The sequence below is a fragment of the Cavia porcellus genome, unplaced genomic scaffold (assembly GCF_034190915.1).
Source record: "Cavia porcellus strain 051 isolate PalLab524CR breed Dunkin Hartley unplaced genomic scaffold, mCavPor4.1 scaffold_8, whole genome shotgun sequence".
Lineage (NCBI taxonomy): Eukaryota > Metazoa > Chordata > Mammalia > Rodentia > Caviidae > Cavia > Cavia porcellus.
In genome coordinates this window covers 25704144-25718861 of record NW_026947491.1, presented here as the reverse complement: position 1 = coordinate 25718861, position 14718 = coordinate 25704144, and the positions used below count along the sequence as shown (strand labels likewise).

The following is a 14718-nucleotide window of genomic DNA, read 5'->3' as shown; positions in this document are numbered from 1 at the left end:
AAATTTACTCTGTGCATTTATGGGTAAATTTCGGAGCTTGAAAAAATGAGGAAATGGTAACCTCACTGGCTTGAGCCAAGTAGCATCTGGCTGCACCCCTGAACCTGAGCTGCTGCTTTGCTGGCTCAATTCGTCCTGTTGATGGCAGACCAGGATGAGGTGGTGGTGCAGGTTCTGTGTCTCCTTTTGAGGTGTGAGTTTTGCCCACACCTGGGGGTGTCATAGCTCTTTGAGCCTCAATCAGGACAATGAGGAGCACAGCAGCTGAGATGCATTCACAACGAGCTGCAGGGTTTCCTAGTCTCCCTGCCACAAGATGAGACAGAGCTGCCCTGGTGTTACTGCCACCAAGTTCAGATTCCAGGTCTCACTGGAGTCATGTGAGTGGTCTGTTGTGTTTGATATTGTAGTAGTAGTAGAAACTCAAAACTTCGTTTTCTCCAGCTACTGAGCCCTATCTCATTTGCCAGGTGAAAAAAAGCTGTCTCAGAAAAGCGTTCATTTTTGCTGTATTTATACATTTTAAATGTTTTATAGTTTTGGTGACCTTAGAAAAAGTGGTTTACCAAAGGGTAGAAGCTTAAGGGAAAGACAGCAACGCAGACAAGGGGTGCCAAGCGGGCTCCTGCCAGGTCACCTGGGTCAGGGCACTGACCTTTTTCAGAATTCACCTTTTTGCTCTGATGCAGTGGTCTCATGTTGCTCATCTGTCAGCTAGAGTCTTGGCAGGAAACACAGGGATAATTTGCAGTGATGTGGGCAGGGCTGGTAACATTAATGAGCAATAGTGATACCTGCCAGATGATGTGAAAAATGAAAGTCAGGAATTGCCACAGATGTCTGGTGATGACAGCAGTAACTGGGCAAGTGTATTAGTCTGTTTTTGATACTATAACAAAATACCAAGGTCAGGCTACTATATAAAGGGAAAAAGGCTTATGTAGTTGTTTACATGCTAACTGTTCTAATGGCACAGTGAAGGCTGGCCCTGGTGTACACTGTGGTAGGAATGCAGGAGTGTCTTTCTGTCTGCAGAATCTTTTTCCACCTCCTCACAAAACCACCAGGATTCAATCAGGGTGCTCTAGCTCCACGACTTAATCAGGTCTAATCATTTCCAAAAGATTCCACTAGACTCAGATTAAGTTTCCATATGCTTAATATCCTTAAAAAAGATTCTGAGAATGAAACTTCTGCATGAGGGACAGCCCATTTTCAGAAGGTAACAGAAACAGGCCCCCTACAGAGCTGTGCCTGTAGACAGGCAGACCACACCAGCTAGAGGAGATGGGGTGGCTGTTAAAATGCAGAAGGCCCGGTAAGCAGGAGGCATTCAGAGGGAAGAGTGGAGGTACCCTTGTGCAGAGCACAAGCAGATTTTCTATCCCCAGGTGCCAAGCTCTTCTCTTTTCCCTCTAGCTTGACATTGCCCATTCTCGTCTTCAGAATAGTCCTTTTAGTTTCTCAGGTCAAGTGCTTGGGATGAGGTCAGTTTCCCACCCCCAAGGCAGTCTGTTATCTTCCTCCTGGAGAGCATAACATGCAGGCTGTGTGGGTACAGCATTCACAGTGTTGTAAATAAATTACAGAATTAGATTTTCCTACATAGAGCTGTCACATACATACATATGTAGACAGGGAGGATGCAGAGCTGCAGAAATTTCTTAAAACAGACAAACACTAACCACTGGTTGGTTTGGGCTTGTTTTGTTTTGTTTTTTGTACCAGGGATTGAACTCACAACTTCATGCTTGCCAGGCTCATGCCACTAAGCTCAAGCCCAGGCCCCTAACCACTGTATTATTAGGTGTTTTTTTTTTTCCTATCTCTTCCTTCCCTATATAATTTAGAACAAATAATTGTCCATTTACCTCTTCTAGGTGCACTCTGTGTACCTTGAAATATATCACAATTTTTTTTCCTCCTTGAATTCTGTTTGCCTTACATCCTGAACTTACTTAGCTGAAATAAGCAATAAATTCTTCAGCCAGTTTTCCAACTGTATGTCCCATGGGATAGGGAATCAGGCTCCTCCCACCCAGTTCGTCCCAATCCAGGCGATTCTGCCACATTTCTTCCCAAACAGCACAGCTTCGTGCTTGTCAAACTGATTTGTGTTATAAGAAAAAAGGTTGTGTTTTTGAAAATTTTTTAATCTCTCTTGACTGAATGGAGAGAAGGGAAGATAACGAGCATACCATGAATTTAATTTGAAGATAAATACTTTCATGAATATTATTTTTCTTAAAATAAGATCATGAAACATTATTGAGTTTGGGTACTGTCTTAATTATATATTATTAAAACAAAGGAAAATGCTCCCTAAGCCCAGCCTAGGGGTGGCAGGAGCACTAACCCAGGCCTCATCACTCTGATAGCAGGGATTTGTAATGCTCCAGAAGTCTTTGTGATGATCCTGCCCCACTGAATGCTGAGGTGGGCCTCCCTCATTTTGTAGTTGAGTTTGGAAGGTCCCACACGCCTGCCCAAGGCAACTCGAGGTGTGGGGCTCCACGGCCAAGGCTGGAGCTCGATTTGGTGCCCTGACTCTGTTTCCTCTGTGAAGAGGGGTACAGGGTGCCTTCCTACACCCAGGGTGAAAGTCAGCTCACAGCAGGGCACACAGACCCTCCTGATCCTTCACCAGTCTCCTGGTCTAGTCTTGTGTCCCCTTGTCAGTTCCCGGTCTTTTCCCTGCAAGGTGCCTGGCTATGAACACTGTCTCCCCCAACCCCCCTTGTCTGGCTTGTAAGCATTTATTCATTTTCAAGCCCAGGTTGTTAACCATCATCCCTTGATCTCTTCCTCTCTTGCCAGGTACCTTTATTTGCTTACTGTTTTATCCAGCTAATATTTGCCCCAGGCTCCAAAGGGAGGGATCTGTACCAGGGGACCCATAGGGAGCTTGCTGCCTCCGGGGGAGCTGATGGTCAGACAGTGTGCCCAGCAGCATGCAGCCAGTCTAGGGGCTTTGCCAGGATCTGCAGAAACTGGTGGAGGATGGATGAGCCCTGCATTGGGGTTTCTAGTCTGATAGCTCCTCCTTTCTACCATAGCTCTGTGTTCCCAGAACCTGAGGCCATGAGGTCTTGCCCAGCACAGGGGCTCCTGACCCTAGGGAGGTAGTGAACAGTGTTGTCCTCCCCTGAGCCACCAAAGGAGGAAGGTTCAGCAGGGCTGTGGACAGGTGACTGGAGTGTCAAGATAACATCTCAGGGGCCCATGACACCCTTTTTCCAGAGCCAGAGAGGAGGCCCACGGGGTGTACTGCCCAGGGACACCGAGCTCGATGGAGCCCAGAGGGTATGGATTGCCTCATCCCTGCCTCCCTAGGGTGATTTAACAGGAAGTTAAGAAACCTTCCAGAAGACTCTGACTGATGCTGTGGACAGCGCTCTGGCTTTCAGAAACAGGTCAAAGATGTAACTATCTCTAAAAAATCAAAGTGTACCCATGAAAAGAATGCTGGTGGGTGCCTCAATTTCTAGGTTCAGGGTGAGTGTCAAGCAAATGAGTCATGCTGGGGTTTGTTTTCAATGTCAGCCAGAAACCCCTGCTCCTGATTATCCCAGGGCCATTGTGAAAATGTTTGGTCTTTATTAAAATACGTACTTTCAGTTCCTGAGCAAATATGTACTTTGTGAATTCAAACTCTGTACTTTAGTACAGTGATAGCTTGCCATGTTTAAATAAAATGAACCTGCTCCTGATTTCTCCAATATCCTTTTTTTGTCAATTTTGGTAGATCCTAGAAGGAGAACTTTATTTTACATTCATTTGAGTTGACTGCTTGTGATATAAACTGCTTTTTTCTCCTAAAGGGCCTGGACCCTTGAGATTATTAAAAATAGAAGTAACCATTATAATTTAAGGAAAACTATTCAGGTTATATGGGCTAACTCCCAAAAGTTGTATTATTCTATATGTTATAGCTAATTTAAAAACCCAGGTTATATAAATGAAAGTTTACATCCAAAATGTTTAAAATCCTTTTTTTGCATAGACTATTTATAATTTCTGCTAGGGATCTTTGTTTATATTTATGAGATTCTTTTATTCTATTATTAAAAGTAACAGGCTATTGAAAATGTTTGTAGAAGATATTCAATATTATAATATAGAAATTTCTATTTGGCTTTCTTCTTAAACTTTTTTTGAAGAAAAAGTAATGCCCAATCCATTAAAGTTTATTTTAAGTAGAATTCTCTTCAGAGATATTTGTATTATTCATATGCTTGGAAATACAAACCACTTTTTAATAGTGTTCATAGTATCATGTTTTTAGTAGAAAAGAGAAAAATTTTAATTATTAAAGTCTGTACAAATTATACAATTTTAACTACATAATGATTAAGAAAAGCCTTTAGAAATACTTGAAAAAGGTCTTTTGTCAATTTTATGAATTTTTGTAATAGCTTTTTTATTATAACACTGTTGATGGAGTAGTTTACTTTCCAGGCTTAATTTAAGAGGTACTCAGAAACTCTTCAGTTAAGTTAAGCACCCTCACAGGTGTCTAAGTCTCATCATCAGCATGTTATTTCCATTCTGCTGAACTTGGCTTCATTAGTTAACTCCTCCTCCCCCCCCACTTCCTCTTTCTTCAGGAGCTCTCTTTTAGAGACATAGCTTTCAGTGTATTTGGTTCTATCCATCTGCTTTGCTCCTGGACAGTTCCAGGTGCCTGCAGGATGGTGATCCTGAAGCTTCTAGAACCAAGAAGCAGCACTGCTGTAGGCCAGCTCAGAGGAGGAGGAGCTACCTCTGGCCCCACTGTGCCAGTGTCTCAGTTACTTTTCTCATTACTGAGACAAAATAGCCAACACCCAAAGTTAAAGGAAGAAAGGTTTATTTAGCTCACAGTCTATAGAGATTGGTTTGCTCCAAGGCAGGGCAGCATGGTACAGCGGCACCACAGAGGAGAAGGTCAATGGAAGGCAAAAGACAGCAAAAGCAGCAAACAACAAGTGACAAGCAGTGACCTTCTTTCTGTCCTTTTGTCCTATTCAGGATACCAGGCAGGTAGCACTCACATCCAGGTGGGGCAGCCTTAATCCCAGCACCACCCATGAATCAGTCCCAGAATCACATCCTGTAGATCCAACCACTTCAGAAAAGCCCCACCTATGACCTTGAGCCTTGGGGGGACATCTGGATACAAGCCATAGCAGCCTGTATCACATGTTTTGGAGACAAATGTGCATCCAGAGCACCCATGAGCATTTTGACATGTTAGTGATTCTGGCCTGAGGGCACATAGGATAAATTCAGCTCACTGGGCAAAGAGTTTGTGTGTTGTAACTTACCATGCCATCCCTGAGAACTGGAAATGAAAGTGGTGGTGAAATGCTGATGGGAGTGGAGTGAGCCCAAGTTAACCTGCCCTTCCCTGTTGTGTGTTGCAGAGGCTGGAGCACAAGGAAGTCCTCGTGGGCTTGTTGTTCCTGGTGTTCCCGTTCATTCCCGCCAGCAACCTCTTCTTCAGGGTGGGCTTTGTGGTGGCCGAGAGAGTCCTTTACATGCCTAGGTAACTGCTGCAATGATTCCTCATTATAGTCCTGCCCTCTGTGCCCAGCTTTGACAATGTCAGACTGTCCTTTGCATGATGACAGGTCTCTGAGGAGCTCAGGTTTATGTTATTTCTGCTGCAAAAATAGCTGCACAGAAGCTGGTGAGACCGCATTTGCACATATACACACTCTAGTGTCAGAGGTTCACCCTGGGGTGCAAGCTCAAGCTAAATGGGAAGTGCTGACTTGAGGACAGTCAGGATTTTAGCAGTATTGCTTACCTTACCCTCTTTGTCCAAATGTGTTTTATTAAATATAATTTTCTAAAAATGGTTGTTGATTTGTATAAAATATTATGGCTGGCATCTTCTCTTTTTTCTCTTCCCTGTTTTTTTGTTTTGTTTTGTTTTAATTCAAGTGGGGAATAAACAAAATGTGTCCTTGAGAAAAAAATGATTTAAAAATTATGAAGGGCATTCAGAGATGTGTGCTTCCATAATATCACCTGGCTCTGCATTGGGACAGTGCCAGAGCTGGTCTGTGCTCTTGTTTGCTCAGAGGGTGCCCTTGCAAGGCCAGTTTCTGTTCAGATGCCTGGAAGCATCACTGAGTCGAGAGGCCTCATCTGTCTTGCTGTTTACTGATGTGAGACCTTGAATAAGATGTGAAGCTTTTGCATCAGATTTTCTTATTTTTAAATTTAGATTTTAGTAACCTCCCTAAAATTAACATTTTGATTTATCCTCTTGCATTTTCAAAAAGTCCATTCTTTATTAGTTCTATATAGTACCTTCTGACGTTCTGTAAGTAAACTTTTCTGTAAGGTAGTATTACAAACCAAAATATTTTAAGGAAATTAAACATGCATAATTAGAAATGAGCTACTTGACCTCTAATTCCCTCACTCTGAACCTAACAGCCTGCTCAGAACTTGGCAGGGTGGAGAGCCATCCACACCTCGCTCTTCATGTCCTCAAGCCCATTTGGGAAGGAGGTCATTCCTTGTACACATGACTCGAATATAGCACAGTTCATCAGCTTCTCTGCTACCTGGACATGGGTCTTGTGTGAGTCTGCCCATGGCAAGGAAGACATCTGGCCCAAGCATGGAGGGTGGATGTAGGGAGTGGTTCTGCTTGGCCCAGGGGGAAGTTGGTCCTTCTCTGCAGTACAGTGATTCCAGTTCTGCATCCAGCTGATACCTGAGAACATCTCTGCCGCAGGTGCTGCACTGGAATCTGCAGCTGCAAAGATACGTGAATTTCAGGTCTTTGCTCAGTGTTTATTAACTGTTGATTCACAAAATGAAGCTTTTTTACTCAGTTTAATAGGTTACAATATTCTTTAAGCACTACATACTGTATTTATTAATACTAGTTTACACTAATTATATCCAAACATTTATTGAACTTTTATTGCATTTTGGTCACCATGCCAAGCATGTTGTATTCTTTGTATCTATGTACTGGCATTGCGAGTATACGCTTATAGCTCACCCCAAACACCCCACAGATACTGGCCACAGTGTGATTCCTCTGAGCTTGTTTTCCCCACTGTGTAAAATGGGGATACATCAGCACCCAACTTGATGATATTGCAATAGTGAATCAAAACTTAGAAAGTGTTATACATGGCTGATGAATGTTAAGTATTACTGTTGATATAAACTGGTAACATTGTCATTATTTTACCAAAATGAAGTCAGCTCTGAGAGGTCTGAGGCTTGGCCAGGGCAATATAGCTCACTTCATGTCCTGGACTATTGAGCAGATCATACTTCCTCTCATAGGTACATCTCAGTGTTCTTCTCCTGTAAGAAAAAAAAAGAACATATAAGCATGCCAAAGTCATTTCACTCTGGTCCATTTGATGATGCAGCCTTGATACATCCAAGAACACTGAGATCTGACCTTTGGGACTCTGGCATTCCAAGTGAAAAAGAATAGCCTGTGTGGCAGGAAGGTTCCAGTGTAGGGTGCAGGAGGTAACTTGAGGAAAGTGAATGGATCACCCAGCTTTGGGGAAGCTTGCAATAGCATCTTATTTAATGGACTTTCACCCAGGCAAATAAGCTCCCCTAAAGCTCCCCAGGACTGTGCCAACTCTGACTCTTCCTGTGCTCCAGTGTCTCCAGTAACCTTCTCTGTAATGCATGTGTTTCTGCTAAAAATGCATACGAGAAAAGCAGCATCACCTCGAACAAATGCCTGCCTCTGAGACCAGTTTGGATTTGCTTTATTTGGCCAGTTCCATGAAGATACATACAGAATCATCTTCCTTGGGGTGATCTTCATTACAGAGGTCATCGTTTCCTTCACAAGTTCTGTGTCTGTGCATTGCAGCGGTGTTGCTGTCACCATTTTCTGATGCTTTCTTCCAACTACTCAGTGACTCCTGGATTCATTTCCATATTGCCCTGGGCCCAGTAGGCTGCTGAGCTGGCAGAGCTGGACTCTCAGCAGGCCAGAGTCCTGTGATCAAGGAGGTGGAGGTGCTGCCCTCCCCTGCGGGGTGGCCTCGGGGCTGATGCCAGATCAGGTCACAGTTCTGATCAGGTCTGAGCGTTGAAGGTGACCTGGAAGCCTGATGGTCCTTAGATGGGATGTTGTGTCTCCAGGCACTCTGGTGTTTCTTCACATCCTCACTCCCACTGCACACCAGTGAGGAAGCGGTTTTCTTACGGGCCTGGATTCTGTGCCCAACCAGACAATGCCACAGAAGCTGCCTTGGCTGAGAAAGAAGTGGAAGCCTCTGAGGAAACTCATGTGCTCTGGCTGTGGAACGTGTCTCATGACTTGGCCAGCACCATTTTGTATGCTTTGAGTTTTCTTTGACAGTAAACGTCTGTCTCTGAAAGATGTTATCTGGCCATGGAGAGTGAAGGACAGTGGGGCCGAGAGCAGCTGAAGTCCTCGCCCAGGCCAGAGAGAACGTTACAGATGCCACGTGCCTCTCCTAGAGCTCATGGCGCACTGAACAAGACCTGCCCCACTGATGACCCCACAAAACTTAGACATTTGCTTTGGCAGTTCCACTTGTTGAACTCAAAGCCTTGAGGATCCTAAGCAAGCACTCCACTACTGAGCTACACCCCAGCTTTCCCGAACTGTTGGGCACATGGGACTCTTCTCTTTACCTTTCATTGTTGACCTGGACAAGAACAAGCCATTTCTGTTGTGCTAGTATCCACCTTTGTTAAAGTACAGATAAGTCGCACTCAGTAACACTCCTGAAAATACAGACAGGTCATCACCTTCATGCAGAAATTGTGCTGGCTGTGAAACTTGAGTGTACAATAAGAAGATGGAGTGCAAAGGACCAAAGGTGGAGGTCCATGGTAGGGCACTGCTTAGCATGTGCAATGCCCTGATTCAGTCTCCAGCACCACAACAAGAAGCAAATAAACAAAAAGCACACTCAGCTTATAATTCTTCTGAAGAAGACAAACTTCCTCCTGCTCATTATGTTTGTTTTAAGCTCTTGCAAAGCTTTAATGTTCACAGAGCACTATCCAGCCCTCCTGAAGCCCAGTGGGGTCCACCCGGGCACTGATGTGGCCATTTGATAAGAAAAGCCCAGCCCAAATCAGATAGCGGCACCCTTCCACCTCCTGCATTTACACCTAGCAGGGAAGAAGCTGTTTAGTTTTGACTTCTGCTGTCCTTCCATCCTAACCAGGAAAGTTCCTGAAAGGCAGCTTCCTCTCATTTGAACTTGGAATGTGGGGAAAAGAGGCAGAAATCAGCAATTTTCTTAGTCCTGCCTGGCTCTTAGGGTCGGAGTTTTACCATCCAAAGAAATTGGAATGGTATTGTCTTCTGGTGGTAAATGTCAGGTTTGTAGGTATCTTTTATGAACAAGGAGAAATGGGGGGCTGAAACCCTTCTTTCATAGAAATTTTGCTCTCATTCTTCCCCCCAGAGAATCATATAATTATGACTTTTTTTTTGTATTTTATGAAAGCCACATTTTTTATAAGGCTTCAAAGAACTAACATTTCTTAGAATTGGTGAAGCAGAAATAGTCAAGGAAAGCTCTTAAATAAAGTCATAGAAAGTAATTGAATATTCACCTACCTGCCACATTAAGGGTGATTTATTCACTTCTGTGTCAAAGAGCGAATTCCTAAGCTAGTTGAAAACTTGAATGGACAGCGCAGAGGAGTTGACAGAAAAATTGAAGGCGGAAACAGTATTTGAGGTTAGACAATATTTGAGGTTAGAGGTAATAAAAAAATAACTGAGGGCACAGAAGTTCAACAGTATGAATCTGAAGGGAAAATGAAAGTAGAAACTGCCCCGTGCTCTTAGAAAAAGATGCTTTTGCTCTGTGGAGCCCCAAAGCTCACATGGTTACATTCGGCTTAGAAAAGGGTGAGATTTATTCCTCTTTAAGTTTCAGAGATATCTTTAGATCCTGTTCATTTGAAGAGGAAATTCCAAATTTAATTCGGGGTTGCTGTGGATGCGATGCTGTGGTACCTGTTTCTCAGATGTCTGGGGCAGAAAGATCCACCGTGGTGAGTCACACTCCTCTAGTGTGTGGCAGCCTGGCCCATCCAGTGACCCCATCCAGGCACAGCTCTGCTCCTCCAGAGTTGCCACAGGAAAGTCATGATGATTTCAGAGTGGAAAGTTAAATCTGCATAGTCTTAAAAATTGTGAGAGTGTATCTTTTCTAGATTCTTAGTATCTTTATCATGCTTGTGGGCAGCTCTCTAGCTGCTCCTTCTCTCCCACCCACCCACTCTTAAAAATCTTAATGGTTTCTTAAATCTCAGTCTTTGAGGACCACATTGCTGCGTGATCGCCAAGGGCCTCATAGCCCCACACCTTAACTGCGTTCTGACTCAGAACAACTTGCAAAGCCAGGATTTCTCCCCATAAGCCTTCTTCCACAGTGGTTTCTGCATATGCGGTGACAGGTCTATCCGTGTTCAGCAGGGCAAGTTCAGGACATGCTCTGAGGGACCAGGTGGCAGTCAGGGCACAGCAGTCTGGGCCCCCTGGGAGGGCTGGGGTCCTGGGAAGCAGCAGAATAGCAACAGCTCAGCCACTCGGTGAAGCACAGTGAGGACTGGGTATCAGGAGGACATGGGTGCCCAGCACTAGGAAGGTGACAGGAGCACAGCCAGGAGCACTACTCAACAAAGCAGTGGTTCACAGAGAGAAGAGCAGCCTGGGAAGTGGGGTTGGGTCACCATCTGTTGCCTGCAGGAAGCCAGGGGTGACTCAGGGCTAGGGCTACCGCATGACTCCATGCAGGGCCTTCCAGCCAGGGAAGGACTGTGCATCAATGATAGTGGTGCATCCTGTTTTGCCTGAGACCATAACCGGGATGCAACTGACCCACATGATGTGACACTCCAATTTTGTGGGACCAGGTCAAAAGAACAATAGTAAGTCCTAGAGCCAGGCAAAGCCAGGTACTCAGAGCTTAGCCTTTGTGGATTCATGTTTTGTTTGACATTCTCATCATATGATGAGTTCTGGAGGGACTGCCAAGCAGCCCAGGCTTCTCAGTGAGCCATTTGTCAAGAAGCCTAGGAAATGGATTAATTGAAGCTTTCACACTTACCAGGTCAAGCTCACCAGCCCTCTGAGAATATATGCATCTAAGAAAGCACACGTATTGGCTAAATTACTCAAGTCCATTCAGTTATACTCTAGTGTTGGCTGTGAAGTGGTTTTTTTATATTTCTACCATGATCAGCTGAAGACAACCGGTTCTTGAGTCATAACAAGAATGGGGGACCATTGAGGAGAAATGCTGTTGCCTTGGAGATGGGGGAAAAGAGAAGGAGGGAGTAAATTAATGATGCCATTGGAGGAGAATCATGGCAAAATCCAAAATTCGTTTCATGGAAAGATGTGAGGAAATGTTTTTACCTTGCATAAGTATCCAGTGCTTTCAAACATGGTGTCTTCCATGTTGTTCTGCATACTTCAGAAGAAACCTGGGTCTGTGAAGGCTCTGTAGTGTCTACCCTTGCCCCCCTCCTCCATCTTTAGCCTGTAGCAGGGACAGCTCCAGTAGCAGCAGTCAGAGCCTGCTGTCTCAGGAGCCTGCCTGGGGTTCAGAAGTCAGGTGCAGTTCTACCCAGAATGCCACAGGAGAAGGACAGAAAGATTTCTGTTGGATGGGTTTGCGTCTGCCCTGCTGCCAGCCGGGACTGTCTCACACAGCCCTCAGACCTGAGGGCAGAGGAGGTATGAGGTTCGACTGGGCCTCACCCAGTGAGGGTTGCTCTTGAGGGCTGTGTCCTGTTGGGGTCAGCAGGGTGTCCCAGGCTGCGTGAAGGTCATGACCACAGAGGGAAGCAGGAGCCTTCACCGAGGGACCAGGAGAGTGAGTTGTAAAGCTGGAGATCATAGGTAGGAACAGCATGAGGTTAGAACACAGCAGCGGCCAGAGTGAGAATGGGGAGGGGGTCAAGGTGCCCTGGGCTGAGGCTTAACCAGCCAGCACGTCCTGCTCAGTTGATTGTACTCAGTTCAGGGCGGAGGATGTTGATAGGTTTGAATACAAATCATGGCCTTAATTTTACAGAACTTGGTTATAAAAGACAAATGTTTATGTCTATTAAGTCTCAGGTGGTGAACAGCAAATGTCTTGGAAACCAGGATTTAAAGGTACAATTTGAGAGTGTAATTTAGATCCAGATGAGATTATTTATAAGATGATGTCTATGAAGAATGTCTTAAGTTATAGCAGGTAATTTTGGGTCGTTACTTCATCTACCCTGTACAAATGAAATGGGGAATCAGAATTAAAGGAAATCAAAGTACCATAGCTCCAGGGTTCTTCCCCTTTCCTTCAGCTTTTCTTCTCAGACCTCTGCATTTCTTTGAGTTCATGTGCTCAAATGTGAGGAATTCAGGAGGAAAGGCCAAGGTGCGTGACCATGGCTCAGGAGGTTGCCCCCTTGCAGTCCTTAAATGCAAGTCCTGAAGGATGAAGAGAGACCTTCCTCTTAGAAGTCATAACCTTGCCTGCCTGGAACGTGGGGGTGTGGATGGCCTGTGTTTCCTGGTGACCTCTTTCTTCCATGGAGACTCTTCATGGGTAGGGGTGAATGTATTTTTCCTTTTCTCTTGCTTTGCACACAGGGAATTTATTTTAAACATAGATTTCTTATGCAAATTTTAGTGATCCTAAAAATAATCTTTCTTGTATTTCAAAAGCCTTGCATATCTTGTTCTCATTAGTGCTGGGGTGATCATTTTGTAGTCTGTGTTTTCTTTAGGTATCAACACAAGAGATGCCAGATTTTAAAATACGCACTCACATGTGTGTACACACACATGCACACATGCGCATGTGCGTGTGCACACACACACACACAGAGTGGGTAAGCAATGTGCAGTGATAGGCAACAGGGCCAGGCCTGTGTGGGTACCAGTCTCAGGGCAGGGCGGGGCCACAGCAGCCACCGTTGAACTCCATCTGCCCCTGCTCTCCTGGGGAAGGTACTGGGCCATAGGAGTAGTAGTTTGTGAAGAAGACAGGATACAATTCTGGTCTAGAGATTACCTGGCCGTGAGCAAAAGGAACCTCACATGGAAAACTTAGTTGGGGATATGTAAGCCAGACAGAGCGGGAATAGCAGGCCTTGCAGATAGCTCCTCGGTGACTAGCAATCCTGGGTTGATTACCTTGGACCCAGCCCTGTTTGGTTGATCTTTAATGTGCCCGTCTGTCTCCATGTCAGTTTCTCACCCGTTCCCTTGCACTGCGTCACCTACACTTGTGAAGCAGCCCTGCGAGCTGCCAGATCTCAGGGAACAAAAATGAGTTGAGTTACTGTTGGATCCCTAGGTTGCTAGCCTGAACTTCTAATCACTAAATATTTTCTTTCTTATCAGTGTTGAATGCTAAAACTTCTGTTCATTAATTCACCAATGGAATGTTGTTGTTTCTGAGATAGGATCTCAGTATGTAGTTAGTTTTATACTGGTTTCTAACTCAGTATGAAACTGAGGCTGTCTCAAATTCATGGCAGTCATCCTGCCTCTGCCTCTGCCTCCTGATCTGGGATCATGGGTATGTATCACTTTGCCTGCCTTCACCAAAGAAATTATACTTTGCAGTCTCTTCCCTGTCACAGAGATGCACAGTGTGGGATACAGAGGGATTTGAAGTGGGTGTTGGGGGTGTGTGAGTAACTGCTTGTGTCCATGGTATGGGACTGCACAGTTATGTGTATTTCACATATTTTGTGCAGGATTTGTGCCATAAAAATAAATGTGTGAATCAAATCTTGCCAGGGCAAGTAATAGTATATGAGGAATTTAGCAGGTTTTAAGGTGCTGTTGATGAATGTTCTTAAAGATGTATAATTGTCGGGGGGCTGCGGATTTAGCTCAGCGGCATAAGCGCCTGCTTGCAAGCAGGCAGTCGTGAGTTCGATCCCTGGTACCGATAAAAACGAAAAAGACACACACACACAAAAATATGTATAATTGTCCTGTAAATTAGGTATTTGGGATCAATCTGAACTTTGCTTTAGGCGTATTTATAGACACTTTAGGCATATTTTAGACTAGTTGTATACCATATTGATGTGTGGCTGATGCATCAGTCTCCCAGAAGCACACTTGACCACAGACCACTGCACTTGGCAGACCCACCACCCTCACCTTCACCTGTGTTGAGAGAACACATTCATGGACATTTGTTCATTTATTCAGGAAAACAACTTTGTGACAGTGTGGTGGGTAGCGTTAACCTCTTTTAAAGTGAATGAATAAGACCGACTCTTCTTTGGCCTCAGAAGCCATGGCAGTCTGTTGACTCCGTTCTAGATTCTTTGTTCTCCAGGGAGCTCCTGTTCCTTCTCCATGACCTTCCAGATATAGGCGTACTTTTACTCCCCTCACCTACCTTTGCCTGGGTCTCGGGGTGTTTCTGTCCATGAAGAGCCTGCTGTGCAGACCTTGGTTTCTACCTGAATATTTACAAATTGCACTGATTTCCTGCCTTATACTCCATTCATCAGAAAATAATTGCCAAATAGTTTACTATAGCATAATAATCTTAACACTATCATTAGTGTGTACCAGGCATTGTACATAGCATAAAAGTATTGTTTTCTTTCATAGGCTAAGTAAGCTGAGAACTATAGAGAATTTAAATAATTTGTTGACAAAAGGCATCAGAATAGAGATGTAAACCAGAGATTTCCTGACACCAGCACCCTGCCTTATTT

The 14718-nt window shown here is 44.5% G+C and overlaps 1 protein-coding gene across 2 annotated transcripts in view; it reads left to right on the top strand.

Annotated features, from left to right (window-relative positions):
• Tmtc1 (transmembrane O-mannosyltransferase targeting cadherins 1) overlaps positions 1–14718 on the top strand; it is a 257242-nt gene that overhangs the window by 169828 nt on the left and 72696 nt on the right. For both annotated transcript variants that reach the window (XM_063254490.1, XM_063254489.1), the window contains exon 8: positions 5406–5527. In XM_063254490.1, coding sequence (XP_063110560.1) covers positions 5406–5527 — 122 coding nt within the window. The remainder of the gene's footprint in view (positions 1–5405; positions 5528–14718) is intronic.